The sequence below is a fragment of the Artemia franciscana genome, chromosome 2 (genome assembly GCF_032884065.1).
Source record: "Artemia franciscana chromosome 2, ASM3288406v1, whole genome shotgun sequence".
Lineage (NCBI taxonomy): Eukaryota > Metazoa > Arthropoda > Branchiopoda > Anostraca > Artemiidae > Artemia > Artemia franciscana.
In genome coordinates, this window is record NC_088864.1 from 17,306,388 (window position 1) to 17,323,366 (window position 16,979).

At 34.2% G+C, this 16,979-nt stretch overlaps 1 protein-coding gene across 3 annotated transcripts in view; it reads right to left on the reverse strand.

Annotated features, from left to right (window-relative positions):
* LOC136037991 (calcium-activated chloride channel regulator 1-like) overlaps positions 1-16,979 on the reverse strand; it is a 215,792-nt gene that overhangs the window by 28,623 nt on the left and 170,190 nt on the right. For all 3 annotated transcript variants that reach the window (XM_065720918.1, XM_065720910.1, XM_065720900.1), the window contains 2 exons: positions 13,209-13,538; positions 9,240-9,461 (listed from right to left, as the gene is read on the reverse strand). In XM_065720918.1, coding sequence (XP_065576990.1) covers positions 9,240-9,461; positions 13,209-13,538 — 552 coding nt within the window. The remainder of the gene's footprint in view (positions 1-9,239; positions 9,462-13,208; positions 13,539-16,979) is intronic.

Below are 16,979 nucleotides of genomic sequence, written 5' to 3' on the forward strand. Positions count from 1 at the left end.
GCACCCCTTAAATTTTTTGTCAGTTGCTGGATAATTCCTCGGGGAAGACATTTTGTGTACAAACCTTTTTTATTTTTGCACAAATTATATAGATGGGCTGTATAGTTTTTTGTGACGTGATTTGCACATTCATGTTTCCGTATGTTGGAACCGTAGGAAACACTTTGTTTTAGCTTATAAAAAACACTGGAATCACCGTCACCGATAAACTCTAAAAACTGTAATCCGTGCATCTCCTCACTGGAACGAAAGCCTTCAACTAGAATATCTGTTTCCATGCTCCTTGAATTTCCGTTATAATTCAGAAAGCAGAAATGATCTTTGGGAATTACTTTGGCGTTTGCAGAAGAAAAACATATATAACAGTATTTATTTTTTATGCCAACATATAACAGTTTTTTCGTAAATGCATCTATGATAACTGCAACACATCCTTTGGCCGAATAATCGTGTCCTTTGCTACGCTTATTCCAGCCTCCATCACATATCACTTTTGTCCAGTATGAGTCCTCCTTATACCTATCATCATGAATGGCTGATTTTAAGGCCTCTCGTCCTTTTTCTAGCAAAATTTCCGATAAACTATTCATCCAAGCATTACCAAGCTGCCTTTCAATACGGGAATAAACTATTCGTGACATTGGTTTCACTCCAAGCACCCCGAAGAATTCACACAGTGTAGAATACCCTCCTCCACTACCCATGGCTCCCCAAACAGCCTTCGAATTCAAGCAGCCTTTAAGACTTGATTTTTTTTCGGAAAAAGCAACCTGTGTCTGGTCCGTAAAACTTGAAAGATATTCTTTTACGCTTGTTGCTGGACATTCTGGTTCACCTTTAATCCTCTTTTCCCAGTTACACTTATTACACTTAACTTTCAGTTCAGTTTTCAGGCCTTTCTTTTCTAATTGCTTTATAATCAATTTTCCGTGATCGCAACTGATTTTGTGTCTGAATGCTGAAATTACTTCAGCAAGGAAATACCTTAGATTCACAATGCAGTTTCCATCTGGAATTCCAGATAAGTCTATCTCAGTATTCGTATCGGGGCAATCAACACCGTAAGAACCACTACCGTTTCCCAATTTATTTGAATCGTCTATGAGAGGATTTGCTCAAAATTCTTCTGAAATTTTCGATCCATTTGACAAATTATCTTTATCTTGTTCTCCAAGCAGCACCTTTCTAAAAAAAATGAAAAGAACCATAGAAAAAAAAAAAAAACAGCGACCCGGCTCAATAGTAAACGAAAGTCTAAAAAACGAAATTTTGATACTAATAAATACGTCAAAAGAATCGGATTTTAATTAAATTTAGTCCTACCCATCAAAAGATAAGAGCCTGAGAAAATTTGTCTTATTTTGGAAAAAAGGGGGAAACACGCCCTAAAAGTCATAGAATTGTTTTGCCAGAAGACTGATCAAGGGTGCGTGTTTATTTGTTTTTTGTTTTCTTTTTCCCAGGGGTGATTGTATCGACCCATTGGTCCTAGGGTGTCGCAAGAGGGCTCATTTTAATGAAAATGAAAAGTTCCAGTGCCCTTTTTAAGCGACCAAAAATTGGAGGGCACCTAGGCCCCATCCCACTTTCATTTTTTCTCAAAGTCAACAGATCAAAATTTTGAGATAGCCATTTTCTTAAGCATAGTCAAAAAACATAATAAGATGTCTTTGGGGACGACTTACTCCCCCATAGTTCCCGGGGGAGGGGCTACAAGTCATAAACTTTGATCAGTGTTTACCTTGACCTGATGCCCACTTAATTGGACAATCTGTCTTGGCTTTTTCTACAATTGGCCATGACTTGACTTTTCCCACAACTATTCCTTTTAATTAAAAGTCAACGGTTGAGGGGTTTTGGCTGAGGGGGGGGGGTAGAGGGGAGGGAGCTACGTTGAAGGATCTTTACTTAGAGGAGTTTGTCACGGGGGAAAAGAAATTCAATGAAGGGGCATAGGATTTTCTAGCATTATTAAAAAAAACACTGAAAAAATAATAATGAAGAAGTTTTTCAACTGAAAGTAAGGAGCAGCATTAAAACATAAAACGAACAGAAATTATTACGCATATGAGGGGTTCATCTCCTCCTAAATACCTCGCTCTTTCCGCTAAAGTAATTTCAACTATATATTCTACGGACTTGGTGATTCTAGGGTCATTCTTAAAGAACCGGGAGAAAATTTAAGCTTTAGTGTAAAGAGCGAGGTATTGACGAAAGGGCAAACCCCCTCATATATGTAATACAAATATACAAAGTTCTAGGTGCTTTTATAAGTTACCAAAAATTGGAGGGCAACTAGACCTCCTCCCCCACCCCATTTTCTTCAAAATCGTCAGAACGAAAATATGAGAAAGCCATTTAGACAAAAAAAGATATGCAAATTTCGTTGTGCGGTTAGCCAAATCAAAACATGCATTAATTTAAAAACGTTCAGAAATTACATAAAAAAAAAAGTTTTTTTTAACTTCAAGTAAGGAGCGACATTAAAACTTAAAACGAACAGAAATTATTCCGTATATGAAAGGGGTAGTCCCCTCCTCAACGCCTCGCTCTTTACGCTAAAGTTTCTTATTGTTTTAAAAAGTATAGTTGTGAGAAAGAGTCAAACTTTAGCGTAGAGAGCGGGACATTGAGGAGGGGACTACCCCCTTTCATAAACGGAATAATTTTTGTTCGTTTTAATGTCGCTCCTTACATGCAGTTAAAAAAAACTTGTTTTTTTTATTTAATGGACAAGAGGGAATGAAACTTATATATGTAATTTTTACTTACCGGTATTTTAAATTCAGCCACCTTTTGTTGATAATTTTCTTCCTCATATCTCAAATGTCTTATTGACTTCAGTTGACAAGTCAACAGCTTTAATCAGAGACACAATGCCTTGGAGGCGTAATGCCTAAAATTGGATAAGAATCCCGCCTTTTTTTCTATTGGCTGATGAACAACGCTATTAAGCCAGAAACAGGGGTAAAATAAGTAAAAAGTAAGCACATTTTGAAATTGTATTTTTCTGATTTTGCTTTCAAACTATTTATGATAGACATCAGAAATTTTCTGTAATGGTTGTAGATTATAAAATCTACATATGATCCAAAATTCTACCCTCTGGAGCCAACTTCATACCTTCTAGCAAGAAAAATGTTGAAAATTAAAAATAATTTTTTGCACCGTTAAAAATAAAAATATAACAATTCTGCAACCAACATTTTTTTTTAAATACTGGCAGGATGAACTAAAAAATAAAATCTACTGTCATTTCCCATCCACTAAATTTTTATTCACCAAACTAAAATAACTTGATTTCTTTTTTTTGCACAATAGGTAAAGCATATACAGAAAAAGTGAAACCAACATTTTTTTCGTTTTTAACTCGAGAGTCATCAAAAAAAAAATCAGTTCAAAATCACCTAAATCGCAGAAGTTATTCATGATTTTCTATCATAGGAGAAATAGCATTGGACACAAATTAAGACCATTAGCCAGTAACTTTTCCACCAGAGAAAATCTGTCTTCTATCTTTCTTTAAAAAGAGGGGGAGATGTTAATTTCCTTTGTATTAACCGTATTTTACCAAAGATAAGTTAAGGTCTGATTTCGCCTATATTCAACTAAAACTATAAACACTAGATTCTTGAAAGCGATGTTCGTATTTAAGAAGTTAAAGCAATTAAATTTTTACAACCCCAAATTCAAGATTTTTGAGAGCCACATAAAGGAAGCCGAGCTTTCAACCTATAAAAGTGCGAAATGTTATGTTTCTTGAAATGTTATGTTTTCGTTTTCTTGTTATGATGCATGACAGATGGGTGGTTTCAACAAGTTGCTTACGTGTTAAGATTTCTCTCTTTGTTGATCTTTGTCATGGCTGGCCAGTTTGGCTTTAGATATATCAATTGTAAGGATATATGATAAAACATAAAGTAATAAATCAGCCCTTAAGATGCCCTTAGTTCTTCTTCAGTTACCCTTTTTAGAACATAGTGAGGATCTCTTTGGCTATAGATGCAAATTCTAAAGACGACTCAGAACTCGAGCCACCCCCAAGTTTCCACTAGTAGCGACTGAGGTCCAGTAAAATGCTTGATAGGATACTCCAGATCCCAAGGAATTCACTTTTCGTATATTAGGATTTAACTAAATTCAAGCTATGAGCTCCAGCCCTCTAAAGAAGAATGAAAATTTTGAAAGCATTTATACCACTGGTCCCCACTTAGATAGTTTACTTTTAATCCCAACGCTGACGCAAGACAGAGCGTTGGAGGACAAATGAGAAATCAAAATTCCATTTTTTCTAAATTTAGAAAATTTTAGATTTCGTAAAACATTTATTCGAATATGTTTAAAGCTTCCGAGGTCAATTTAAGTGCTGTTCGAAGCCTGCACCTTCAAGAATGAAAGCAAACTAAAATGTAAAGAGGATTATAATAAGATTATATGATTATAATTAACTTAAATATATATTCCTCGTCGAGTAAGTGTAATTCAGTCGAAAATAAAATTTGAATGCGATAAGATAATATGATATTTATTACAAAAATTCTATCACAAGCTGTAATAGAGGCAAATTCGGTATTCATTTCAAGTAAAGAAAATAATCACAAATAAAACTCACACAAAAACAGAAAACAGAAAAAAAAACACACACAAAAAACAGAAAACAGGCACAGGAAACAGACACGCAAAAATAAACACAACAAAGAACAGGAAACAAACCTTATAAACTAGAAACCACTTATACATTGAAATTCTAAGTTTTGTTTTAATCGCTTTGCATGCTAAGTGATTAAGCGGCATGCAGGCCACTAGTCAGGGTGTGCACCCCTTAATATTGTATACTTCTACCTATCTTTTGAAGTCGATGAAGTGTATATTGGTTAAAGAAAGGCCTTTGAATCTTCAGAGCAACCAGCCCCTCCCATATACACTTTGTTCCATTAGGAGTTGATGCAAAACTGTCTAATACCTTCAGCAAAGGCTGAAACCCTCTATTAACATTTCTAAACATTGCAGTGAAGTTTCCATAATACTAAAGTATATTAGGGGGTTCTCTCCCTCTTACATTTTACACAATCATCCACCACACTTTGCTTCTGTTATAAACACTGATTATTATGAGTGTATGTTTCATTGGTACTTTTGTCTCCGTTTTTTCTATGATAAATTATTATTACAACTAGTAAGGAAGACAAAAAAACATAAAGCAAACAAATAAAAGAGTGTTCACATTCTTCCTCCACATTCCATAGTTACAGCCATCCAGAGCCAAAGAAAATTCATATGGTGTGTTTTTTATGCTGGGATGCAAGGCCGTATCCAGGGGGGGGGGTAGAGGATTCGCCTCCTCCCAAATCTTTCTATTCGTAAAAACGTAAAAAAATTAGTATAAATATGTTTCTTAAAGTTTTTTACCCCCCCCCCCCCGAAAAAATTCTTCTGTAAAACACTTCCCAAAAAAAAAATCCTGGATACAGCCCTGTTTTGATGTCTCATCATTATTTTACTGGCATGCGTCAGGCCAGATATCTGGCTCTAAGTAGCACCTGGAGTTTATATCATTTGGGTCTAAGTGACTTAAACCACCACAGCATATGCTTCTAATCTTTACATAAAAGGCTTTCATTTCTTCCAGACAACTAAAGCTTTTTAATAACACGAGTTTTCTTGAACTGAATATTGAAGTGGTAATGCAACACTGTCTGTTATATTGTCACATTTCAGTGAAACACATTCATTTATACGCCCCAAGGAAATTTCATTTTCCTGACAGGTCAATACAGGATTCATGTTGAGCTTTCCTTAAGCGTCTAGGTGTTACTTTACATAAGCCATCGTAGAGGACCAATTATTCTAAGAAACTACTTAGTTTACTAAAGATTAAAATTAAAGAACAGAAACTTCAAGGAGGATGAACATTTGGCATCGGTTACTTTTCTGTATCTTAAAGTCAATTATATTGAAAAAGTAGAACAAAAAGAAAGTTTGTGAACCTTTGTTAGAAGAAAAAATAAATGAGAAACTGATTAATAATACTATGAGATCGCACACTGGCAAATACTACTCTATCCCACCCTATTTCAAGCCTCAGCTTCGGCAGATTATAGCCAAGTAGCCTCAAGCTTTGAGGCCATCTATATTTTTGGCTTTCTAAATGAAGTGCCGAACATTTTGCTTACTTCTTTGTAATTTTCTTAGTAGAACTGTCGCAAATTTTGTCAGCTCTTTGGTACTTTAATTACAAGCCGCGTACACAAGGAAGAAGTTGGACCTACGCCTCATTGAAATCCTGATGTCTGTATGATCTTCTCTAAAATTGCTTATATTTTTCTATAATTCACAAACTAGTATTTTTGAAACTGTTCATCCTCACCAATAGCCCCTCCCACACCAAAAAACAACAGCTTTGTGTAGATGTCGTCTGGATAGATTTCCAAACTACCTAAACCGTTCATTTTGATATAGTTAGGTAAAAATTTTTTTATTGTTTCGCACTTTTCATTTATTTTTCTTGACTAGTGTCTCTTTCTAGTGTTTATATTGGCCTATGTTGACAGAGTGGATTTATCTCCGCTTGGAACCCTAGGTTTGATCTTGGTTATCCCAAGGCTGTTACAAGGACCTTTGTTGCTTTGAAAATTATTTAGTGATATTACTTAGTTGTACAATAATGTGCCAAGTCTTTATTAATGGATCTTTTAAAAAGGTATTTCTCTCATTTTAATCAACTTCGCTTTATTCAAAATATATTTTAGGCTTCCATTTTCTTACATGGCTCCTGATATCCCCCTTTCTGTACAAAAAGTTCATAGCCTCATTATCAAGGTCGATACAGTTCAGTTGAGAGGCAAGCAACGGTCCATAGAGGCTTTCACGCCCTTCTTACCATCAATAATTTCCCTCTAGGGTAATTACCTAAGGTTCATCAGAATATCTAGGAATTCAAATTAGGTATACAATTCCCACTTGAGCAGGTAAAAGTGAATAATGCATAAAAAAGACATAGTTTTTGTAAGCATGCCAATTTTGTCCAGTAGCTTTGGATAGGATTATTTTTATTTGACACGTAGTTTTACCGATATAGTAGATTATCATTTTTAAAATTATTCTCTTTTCTTCCATATATACTATCAAAGCCGTATCCAAATAAGGGGAGGGGGAAGGTTCCAACAGAGCCATTCCTAGGGATGGGGGTGCACAGGGGAAAATTATTAGAATAGACAAAACCAATGGAAGCTAAAACGTAGTCAAAATGAAAATCGGTGTTTGGGATAATTTTTTTTTTTCATTTCCCAGATTCCCTATAGGAAGAAGGTGCTCTTTAATACAGGAAAGGCGAGTAAAAGTTTTTTACGGATTTTTTTTTTTTTTTTTTTTTTTTTTTTTTTTTTTTTTTTTTTTTTTTTTTTTTTTTTTTTTTTTTTTTTTAGCAATATATGCTGCTTTAAAGTGTGTCCCAGTCTGAATCCAATTTAATTAATTAAATAAACAAAGTATTTTTAATTGAAAGTAAGAAGCAACATTAAAACTTTAAACAAACACAAATTATTACGTGCACGAAAAAGGTTGCTCCCTCCTCACTACTTCAATCTTTACGTTGAAGTTAGTACTTTCGAAAATGCTTTGTATTGTGCTAATTAAACCCCCTTGTATTTCAGGAGTCGTTCTTAAAGAATTAGGACAAAAGTCAAACTTTAGCATAGAGAGAAAGGTATTGAGGAGGGAGCAACCCCTCTCATACATGTAATAGTCTCTGTTCTTTCAAAATTTAATGTTTTTATTTTGCTTTTTTGTTCAATTTCTGATCGTTTTTCTAAAATAATATCTAGAAAACCGGCTCAGCTTCTATGGAAAATGCCCTACCCCAATTTGTTCTCCCCCAAACTTGTTCTTAGTATTCTTTCATTTGGAAAAGATTTTAATGCCGCAGATTCTCCCTTCTTTGAATTTTTTTTTACCAGAAATCCCCCCTCCCAGTAGAAGCCCCCCCCCCATAAAAAGATCCTCTAGACAATTTCAACCATATGAGAACTTTCCTCGGACAGTTCCCTTAACATTTTCACACGTAAACTTGTGTGGGCAAAGAGAAAGTAAGACAAATAAAAGTAACTTCGTATAGTAATCATGGCAAATTCCCCATATGTAAACTTCCCCTGGAAAGTTCACCTCACGGAAACTTCCCTCCCAACGCAAATTCTCCCTGTGGAAAATCCCCCAGCAAACATTTTACATCCTCCCCCCAAAAATGTCTATATTCTTCCCAATAACAAATACTCTACGTAAACAATGTTCAAATTTCATAACTTACAGACCCTTACCCAGGGCTTGTGGGGGGGGGGGTCATAATATGCCAAACAAAATGGGAATGTCAAAATTTTGACAGGACGACTTTTGGTAGAAAGAACAGGGAGGAGGGCTACTTATCCTTCAATATTTTTGGTCACTTAAAAAGGGGACTAGAATTTTTAATTGAAGTTCGCAGGAGCCCTTTTTCGATATTCTAAGACCACTTGTTCCTCACGATCACCCCTGGAAAAAACCGAAAAAAATACATGTATCCGTGATTTCTCTTTTAGTAAAAGATACTGAATTCTATATTTCGGCAGATGGGGGCTTGAAACCTTTTCGGTAGTGTTCTTATATACGCTGAACTTGACAATGCAGTTTTCAAAAAGATTCCTTGACTTTTCGGGGGTATTTTCTACCTTTTCAACAACAGCTCTTGATGTGTAACACTAAACTTAACGAATATTATTTATTTGGAAATATATATATATATATATATATATATATATACATATATATATATATATATATATATATATATATATATCGTGTTTTCTTTTTTTTTATACAGTCTTCCTTTTCTCCTTCTGTCTTTTTTTTTTATGTGTTTGTGCTGTTGCATTGGTGATTTCTCTTTTCATGATATATATATATATATATATATATATATATATATATATATATATATATATATATATATATATATATATATATATATATATATATATATATATATATATATATATATATATATATATATATATATATATATATATATATATATATATATATATATATATATATATATATACATATGTATATTCCTTACTTACAGTTCCTTACCGTGAACTTTTTGATAAAGTCTAGGTAAATTTTTCAGTTAGAATTGATATTTTTTTATGTTTTAGTGTTGTCATCAAAGAGAAGAGAAGGGGTGGGGCTAAGAAAAAAAAACTTACCTCTGTAATCTGAATTCCTGGTGTGAAATAATTGCTTGGCTTATGTTCATCACTCCTCGAGGAATAGATAGTGCCGTCTGGAGCAGTAATTTGTATTTTTCGGACTCCAGTTTTAATTTGGTCATAGAAATAAACAGCAAACAAAACATCACGTGCAATACTACGATCAAGTGTGAACGTGCCTTCTATGATGGACGTAGTATTTGATGCTTTTTCATGGATCTGAAAAAACCCAGTAGGAAATAATTTCGTTGAGCTAAAGTTTATTCATGTGATTTAACAAATTCTGAAAAACAAGAATTTAAGCAGGCAATTTTTATTAGAAAGTCTCAGTTCTTTATATCTTTTAATGTGTTTTCTTTTTTTTATACTTTTTTCTTATTGAGAGGATATTATCTTTCGGCAGAAATGATAAGGGCTTTTAGGAAGGGACGATACCGTTAATTTCTCTTAGAAATCTCTGATAATTGCAATTTTGCAATTGCTAGCGCCAAGAAAAGATTGCATTCAGTATTTTGGTGATGCCTTGAGAAATTTTCGCATTTGAGGGAGCTTAAAACTCCCGAGGCCCCCCTTAGAACAGGCATTGGATAATAATCTGATCTAATTTTCTTGGGAGACATAATATCATCTAATAATTGACCAGCACTTAGCAAAACTGATTATGTCTATACTGCTTATAGCAGGTATATACACTTGGGGGAAGGGCGTTTCAGGCAAGATTCACTCCCCAATTGTTAAGATTTTTACATTTTTTCGTGTTTTATACATTCTAAGTATAATTTTCCCATTTTTGAAGCTCTTATTACTTGGATAATAGCCAAGTTCTTCTTTTAAAACACTCATGTATTTATAAAAGTTCAAATCGATTTATAAAACAGAACATGTAACTGGCTAATACTTAACAAAACTGCTTATGTCTGAACTACTCATAGCAGGTATATACATATGGGGAAGGGGGTTTTAGGCATGAGTTCACTCAAAATGCCAAGATTTTTACGGCTTTTTACTTGGTATTTTTACGGGATTTTTTAAACCTTTTATCAACTGGGCTCCCTACCCAACATAGTTATTACGTTCTTGCCTAGTTCAGGGAAGTGAATTTAGGAGAAAGGGCTTCTGGATTTAACCTCGTCGATTTGCGAAATATGACTTTGTGATTTGTGAAATATGACCATAAAATATCTCATTTATAGACGATAGCTACCGAAATTTTATCTTTTAATTTACAAGTTAATTGGTGTCATAACAAGTTACAAGGTGTCATGACTTAAATGATGGTGTGCCAAAAGGTTTACAAATTGTAATTATATTATGCATAAAATATTTGACACTTGTCCTAAAAAACTGAAAAATGTTCACGCTCAGGGGTTACCTCTGCTGAGAGATCAATCCAGGTGGCAATCGACCACCAGGTATATATTTTCGGCAAACATTTCCTCTATACACCCTCCTGAACCAAGATAATCAATAAGGAAACAGTTGCCACGATTTATCCTTCGTCAGCCTGACTCAGAAGAAATCGTTTAATCGTTCCAAAAAATGAGCTATGTAACGTTTCCATAATTTCACAATAGAGAAAAAAGGTTTTAAGCTTTTCTGGCACAGTTCTGTCGTTGAGAATTTAGAGTAAATTATAAAATTTACTGTACGCGCCCAATAAAGATGGTATAGCCGGATCTAGGCGTACTCTTCCATAGAAATTATACCCCCACGTATTCCCCCACAAAAATGCCCCCCCGCCCACCCAAAGCTCTTAATATTCAAGGATATATTTAGGTGGGACTTGATATAAATCAAAACGAAGTATGAGCCTGTAGAGTAGTTTTAGGGCCATGCAGAAGACCAAGTCGTGCAGAACTTCCACCCACATGAACGAATATCCGTCTATGTTTACCCGAATTTCCTTATTAAAATTATTATTACTAAGAACTTATTAAAAAAGCTAAAGTTTATCGAAAATTTTACTGTCCAAAATCTGATACTTGTTAATATAACGAAACACAATCAAGAATTACGCTTAGGTTAGATCTCAGAAAACCAGTTTCATAGCCACAAAGATAAGTGACAGGTGATAGAATGCACTAGACTTATAATATATGGGCTATATATATGTACAATAGAGGAGTAGGGCGGGGGTAAATTATTTATACAGAGTGAAGTTAGAAAACAATTCTTGCTTCATAATATGCAGAATAATTGTAGCTAACACATTTTGCATGCAGACACCCTATACTTAAGCTTAACCTAACCAATACTTAAACCTAACCTAAGCGTAATTTTTGAGCATGTTTTGTTTAATTAACAAGTACCCAAAATTTTACTTACAATCCAATACTTGAATTCTCAAGCAGAAAACTGGAAAAGTGGAATGCTACCTACCAATTTAGAAGTATTGATACATACACTTTAACATCAATAAATAACTCTTATATTTCCCTTCTAATTTAAATCCATAATTATCCAACGGAAATATGGGTGACAATTATTTGGGGGGGGGGGGTCGCAGGTAGAAAAAAACACCAGGGGAACACCCCGGTGCGGAATACGCCAGACACCATTGTAGCCAAACAAGTTTGACACATGGCACACAAAACTGTGCTTGGTACTTTGTGTCTAATGGATACTGAAGGTGAAAATTTTGACTGAGATAAGTCAAAATAAGAATATCAAACATCATAAGCTTACTAAAAGACTATAAGCTTAATAAAAATAATTCTTGGAAGGGGAAGGGCAAATATTGAATTTCGTTATAGGTAGTGAGGTGGGTAGGCAGTAAAGTGCTGTTGGAAGGACAGAAAGAGGAGATTTGAGTATTGACGAGTGATGAAGTTTGGATTTTCAATTATTGTTTCTCTTTTACGGTTTTATTTATATATTATTACTTTTAAGTCGGCTGTTTTTTAATTATTTTGTAGTACATAGGCTATAAGCTATTTACAGTTGGATTTTTTATAGTTTCAATTAATTAATGGAATGAATAGGTAAGTAGTTACGTGGAATTTCAGGCGACCACAAACCCCCATAGGCTTTTTCCCAGTGTAAAACTGTTGTTTTTATATATTTATTTGTGAGTATTTAAATAAAAAACTGATACTTGAACTTGTAGGAAAGCGAGAAACTGAAAACACACTTTAATTGTTTCAACTGTTATTAAAGAATAGTTGTTTGCATGGGGAAGGTTTTTATCCCACCTTTAAGATAATGCAAAAATACAACACATTGCCAGAGAAAAAGAAACTGGCGACCCACTTCATAAAAGGTTCTCATTCCACAAGTGCCATGGTTGTTGTAACTGACAAAAAAAGCAGGGAAAAATTTCTAGGGCCTACCTTTCACCAGCAAAACAAAAAAAAAACTGTTAGACTTGAACTTTTCTTAATTGTTAGTTGTTTCGTAAACAGCACAGGGTGCCATCTATTTTTGTTTATTAATTACTCTGGAATGCCAAAAACAGTAGCCTGTTATCCCAAATTTAGATGCCTATGCGTTCCAAATTTCGTAATGTGATTTGAGATCAAGCAGCACCGGTCTGGTTAAAAAAAAAGACTTTTCTCGTCAAAACCCTGAAAGCTTCACGCGTGTGTTGTTTCTTTGTAAGCACGGTGCCCGCTTCCATGAGGTGGGCTGAGTTTAAGCCGGTTCTGAGGAAATTTAAGCAAAAAAGAAGAGACAATAAGAAGTTTTAGCCACGTTTTAAAAGAATCCAACTGAAAGAGTCAATACCAGACAGGCGAACTAGCTGGAGAAAGACCTCGTCCGTGAACTTGTGGCCAGATCCCAAAAATTAAATTTAAATATTAAGTTAAAAATGATCAAATTTAGTGAGAAAAAAAAGAAGTCATCAAACCACCCTTTCATTAATATCAACCAATACCCCACACCACAGGCATACTATCACAAGAAAAACCTCTCCATAACCAAAATGCCTACTGCCCAGGGTCAAATTGCGCCTAAGCTAAGACTTACCGTAATGGGTATCTCAATCTCTTGATTTGGATGAGTTGCCTGATGATGCAACGCTGCAAGTAGTTCATCCACAAGTCTTGTTAACATCGTCAAGTGTAACTCTGGCGGCAGCACATTTAACGGCACAATACCAAAGTATCCATTTGTCTTTGAAGTCAGAACTGAATGTCCTTCAAATGTCTCATTAAAAGCAATAACAGATAATTTGACATTCTTCTGAGTGGCAATAGAAGTTGCAACCTCAATCGAGTCGAGGTCCATTCCTCTTAAGGGAGTAGTAACTATAATGACACTATTACCTCCTGCAAGTTTTCCTCCAAATTCAAGAGTCTAAAAAAGTTTTCAAATTAGGGTAATAAAGGATTTTAGGCATATTTAATGAAAAAACAAGCATAATTATTTTAAAATGTGTAAAATAAAAAAGGAGATATGATGCATTTATTTTGAGAATTCAATAGTTCATTTGTGAGGTCTGTCATTTCCAAGCTTCTTAACGCACAACGACTTAACGCACAACGACTTTAACGCACAACGATTATTTTTGTTAAAAATCAGAAGCAACAATCAAGTTTAGCAAATGGATACCAAGATCATCCGTTTGTTTTGGAAGTTAGGACTGGATAACAATCAAAAGTATAATTAAAAGTAATAAAAGATAGCTTGACAATCGTCTGAGGGTGAATAGACTTTGCAACCACCGTTTTTCTTGAGGAGGTTGTAACTATAATGATAATGTTTTCTCCTGCAAGTTTGCCTCCAACTTCAAGAGCCTGACAAATTTAATGTTTGGGCAATTAAGAATATTGCCAATGTTCACTGAACAGAAACAACGATTAATTAGCAATAAATTGTTCGGTGATAAATATGACGATAAATATTTAAATAATTAGTTGTTCAGCGTTGAAGTATACCATTTTCAGGCTGGTATCTAGGACACCTTTTATAACACATGATGATATCGGCATAAGAGGAGGAAGCTCCATGTGTAAGAAAATTTATATATTGTTAATATAGCTCAATTTATTATCATTAGCTACTTAATAGGTTAGGCTCTTATGCTTCATAAAAACAAGTACTTTGTTTCAAACCATTACAAAAATTAAATCGTTATTTCGTGGCCTATGTGGTCTGCTATGATAATGACGCACTTACCCATACATGCTTTTCACCAAGGTCAAGGATCTATGAGACTTATACAATTAGGGTAACTAAGTATATAAACAATATTTAATGAACGGGCAAAAATGATTAAAAATTAAACAAAAATTGATTGATAAGAAATGGAAAAATAATAAAACTAAAGAACATAGTGAGAGGCTAAGAGCTGATTAAAAAAATAAAGGTTATATCGGTGTTCTTTTTATTTATTAAATAAAAAAAAAAGTTTTTTCAACTGAAAGTAAGGAGCGACATTAAAACTTAAAACGAACAGAAATAACTTCGTATATGAAAGGGGCTGCTTCCTCATCAACGCCCTGCTCTTTACGCTAAAGTTTGACTCTTTCTCACAACTCATCTTTTTAAAACAGTAAAAAACTTTAGCGTAAAGAGCGGGGCATTGATGAGGAAGCAGCCCCTTTCATATACGAAGTAATTTCTGTTCGTTTTAAGTTTTAATGTCGCTCCTTACTTTCAGTTGAAAAAACTTGTTTTTTTTTTATTTAATTTCAGAACGTTTTTGAATCAATGCATGTTTTGATTTTGGCTCTCTGCAGAGAAATAATTAAAACGAAATTTGTATATTTTTTTTTTTGGCTAAATGGCTTTCTCATAATTTTGATCGAATGATTTTGAGAAAAAAAGAGCGAGGGAGGAAGCCTAGTTGCCCTCCAATTTTTGGTTAATTAAAAAGGCAACTAGAACTTTTAATTTTTTACGAATCTTTTTATTAGTAAAAGACATACGTAACTTATAAACTAGCTTACGAAAAGAATATTTTATTCTCATGTTTTTATTACACATATGAGAGGGTTCGCCCCCTCGTCAGTACCTCTCTCTTTACACTAAATCTTAAATTTTGTCCCAATTCATTAAGAATGACCCCTGAATCACAAAAGCCGTAGAATAAATAGTTGACATTGCTAAAAACACTTTAGCGTAAAGAGCGAGGTATTAGGAGGAGGTGAGCCCCTCATATGGGTAATAATTTCTGTTCGTTTTAAGTTTTAATGCTGCTCCTTACTTCCAGCTGAAATAAACTTTTTCATATTTATTTTTTCATTGTTTTTTTTTTAAACAATGCTAGTAAATCCTGCGCTCCCTTCATGGAAATTTTCTTCCCCCATGACAAATTCCTCGATGGAAAGTTCCCCCAGTATACCCCCCTCTTCTCAATCCCTCCCCCAACCAAAAAATCCTCCTGAAAACACCTGTACTCTTCCCAATAACCATTACTATATGTAAGCACTGGTCAAAGTTTGTAAATTGTAGCCCCTCCCACGGGGACTGTGGAGGAGTAAGTCGTTTCCAAAGACATAGTTATAAGGTTTTTCAAATACGTTGAATAAAATGGCTATCTCAGAATTTTGATCCGTTGAACTTTGGGAAAATAATTAGCGTGGGAGGGGGCCTAGGTGCCCTCCAATTTTTTCGGTCACTTAAAAAGGGCACTAGAACTTTTCATTTCCGTTAGAATGAGCCCTCTCGCAACGTTCTAGGACAACTGGGTCGATACGATCACCCCTGGGAAAAAGAAAAAAGAAAAGAAAAAAAAAAAAAAAAACAAATAAACACGCATCCGTGATCTGCCTTCTGGCAAAAAATGCAAAATTCCACATTTTTGTAGATAGGAGCTTGAAACTTCTACAGTAAGGTTCTCTGATATGCTGAATCTGATGGTGTAATTTTCGTTAAGATTCTATTACTTTTAGGGGGTGTTTCCCCCTATTTTCTAAAATAACACAAATTTTCACAGGCTCGTAACTTTTGGTGCGTAAGACTAAACTTGATGAAACTTATATATTTAAAATCAGCATTAAAATGCGATTCTTTTGATGTAGCTATTGGTATCAAAATTCCATTTTTTAGAGTTTTGGTTTCTATTGAGCCGGGTCGCTCCTTACTACAGTTCGTTACCACGAACTGTTTGATTCGTTTATTTAACATGAGATATTGCAGAAAATTCTATGGCACTATTTTTAGAGAGAAAAAAAAATAGCTCCGTTGAATTCACAATTGTTGAAATCCTTAAGCATTGATTTACAGTCCCTTATTCTGGGTGCAGCAGTAGCTGCAATCATGTAGCCTAAATAGACAAAAAGTTAAACACGCAAAAAGTAATCTCTTTCTAACTTTCGAATAACATCCTTAATTCTTTCTTTTGTACGAGTTTCCTACTTTCTGTAAAGCTTAATAAGAATTTTATGAATTTAATAAAACTAAAGAAGATTGTATGACTCTACAAAAATAATAAACCATTTCAATTTATTTGTATCAAACTATGACACTCACCTACGCTTTTCGATGAAAAATAAAGAATGATAATTCAAGACGACAGAAATTGAAATTAACAAGAAGAATTTGATCCAATAAAAATTTAAAACTGAAAGGAACATAACTTTTAATTAAGGATAAAGTCAAATTGAAACGAACAGAAATAACCACCAGTAAGAGTTTGACTGATGCTTGCTCTAAACATTGAAAAAAAAAACGAATATAGAAGAAGGCGTGCAATAACAAAACAAGTAGGGCTACACTACTGAGAAATAAATGGATAAAGAATATTCGGTTCATTTGAACGAAAGTGACATACTGCTTAACTCTGCGTAAAGG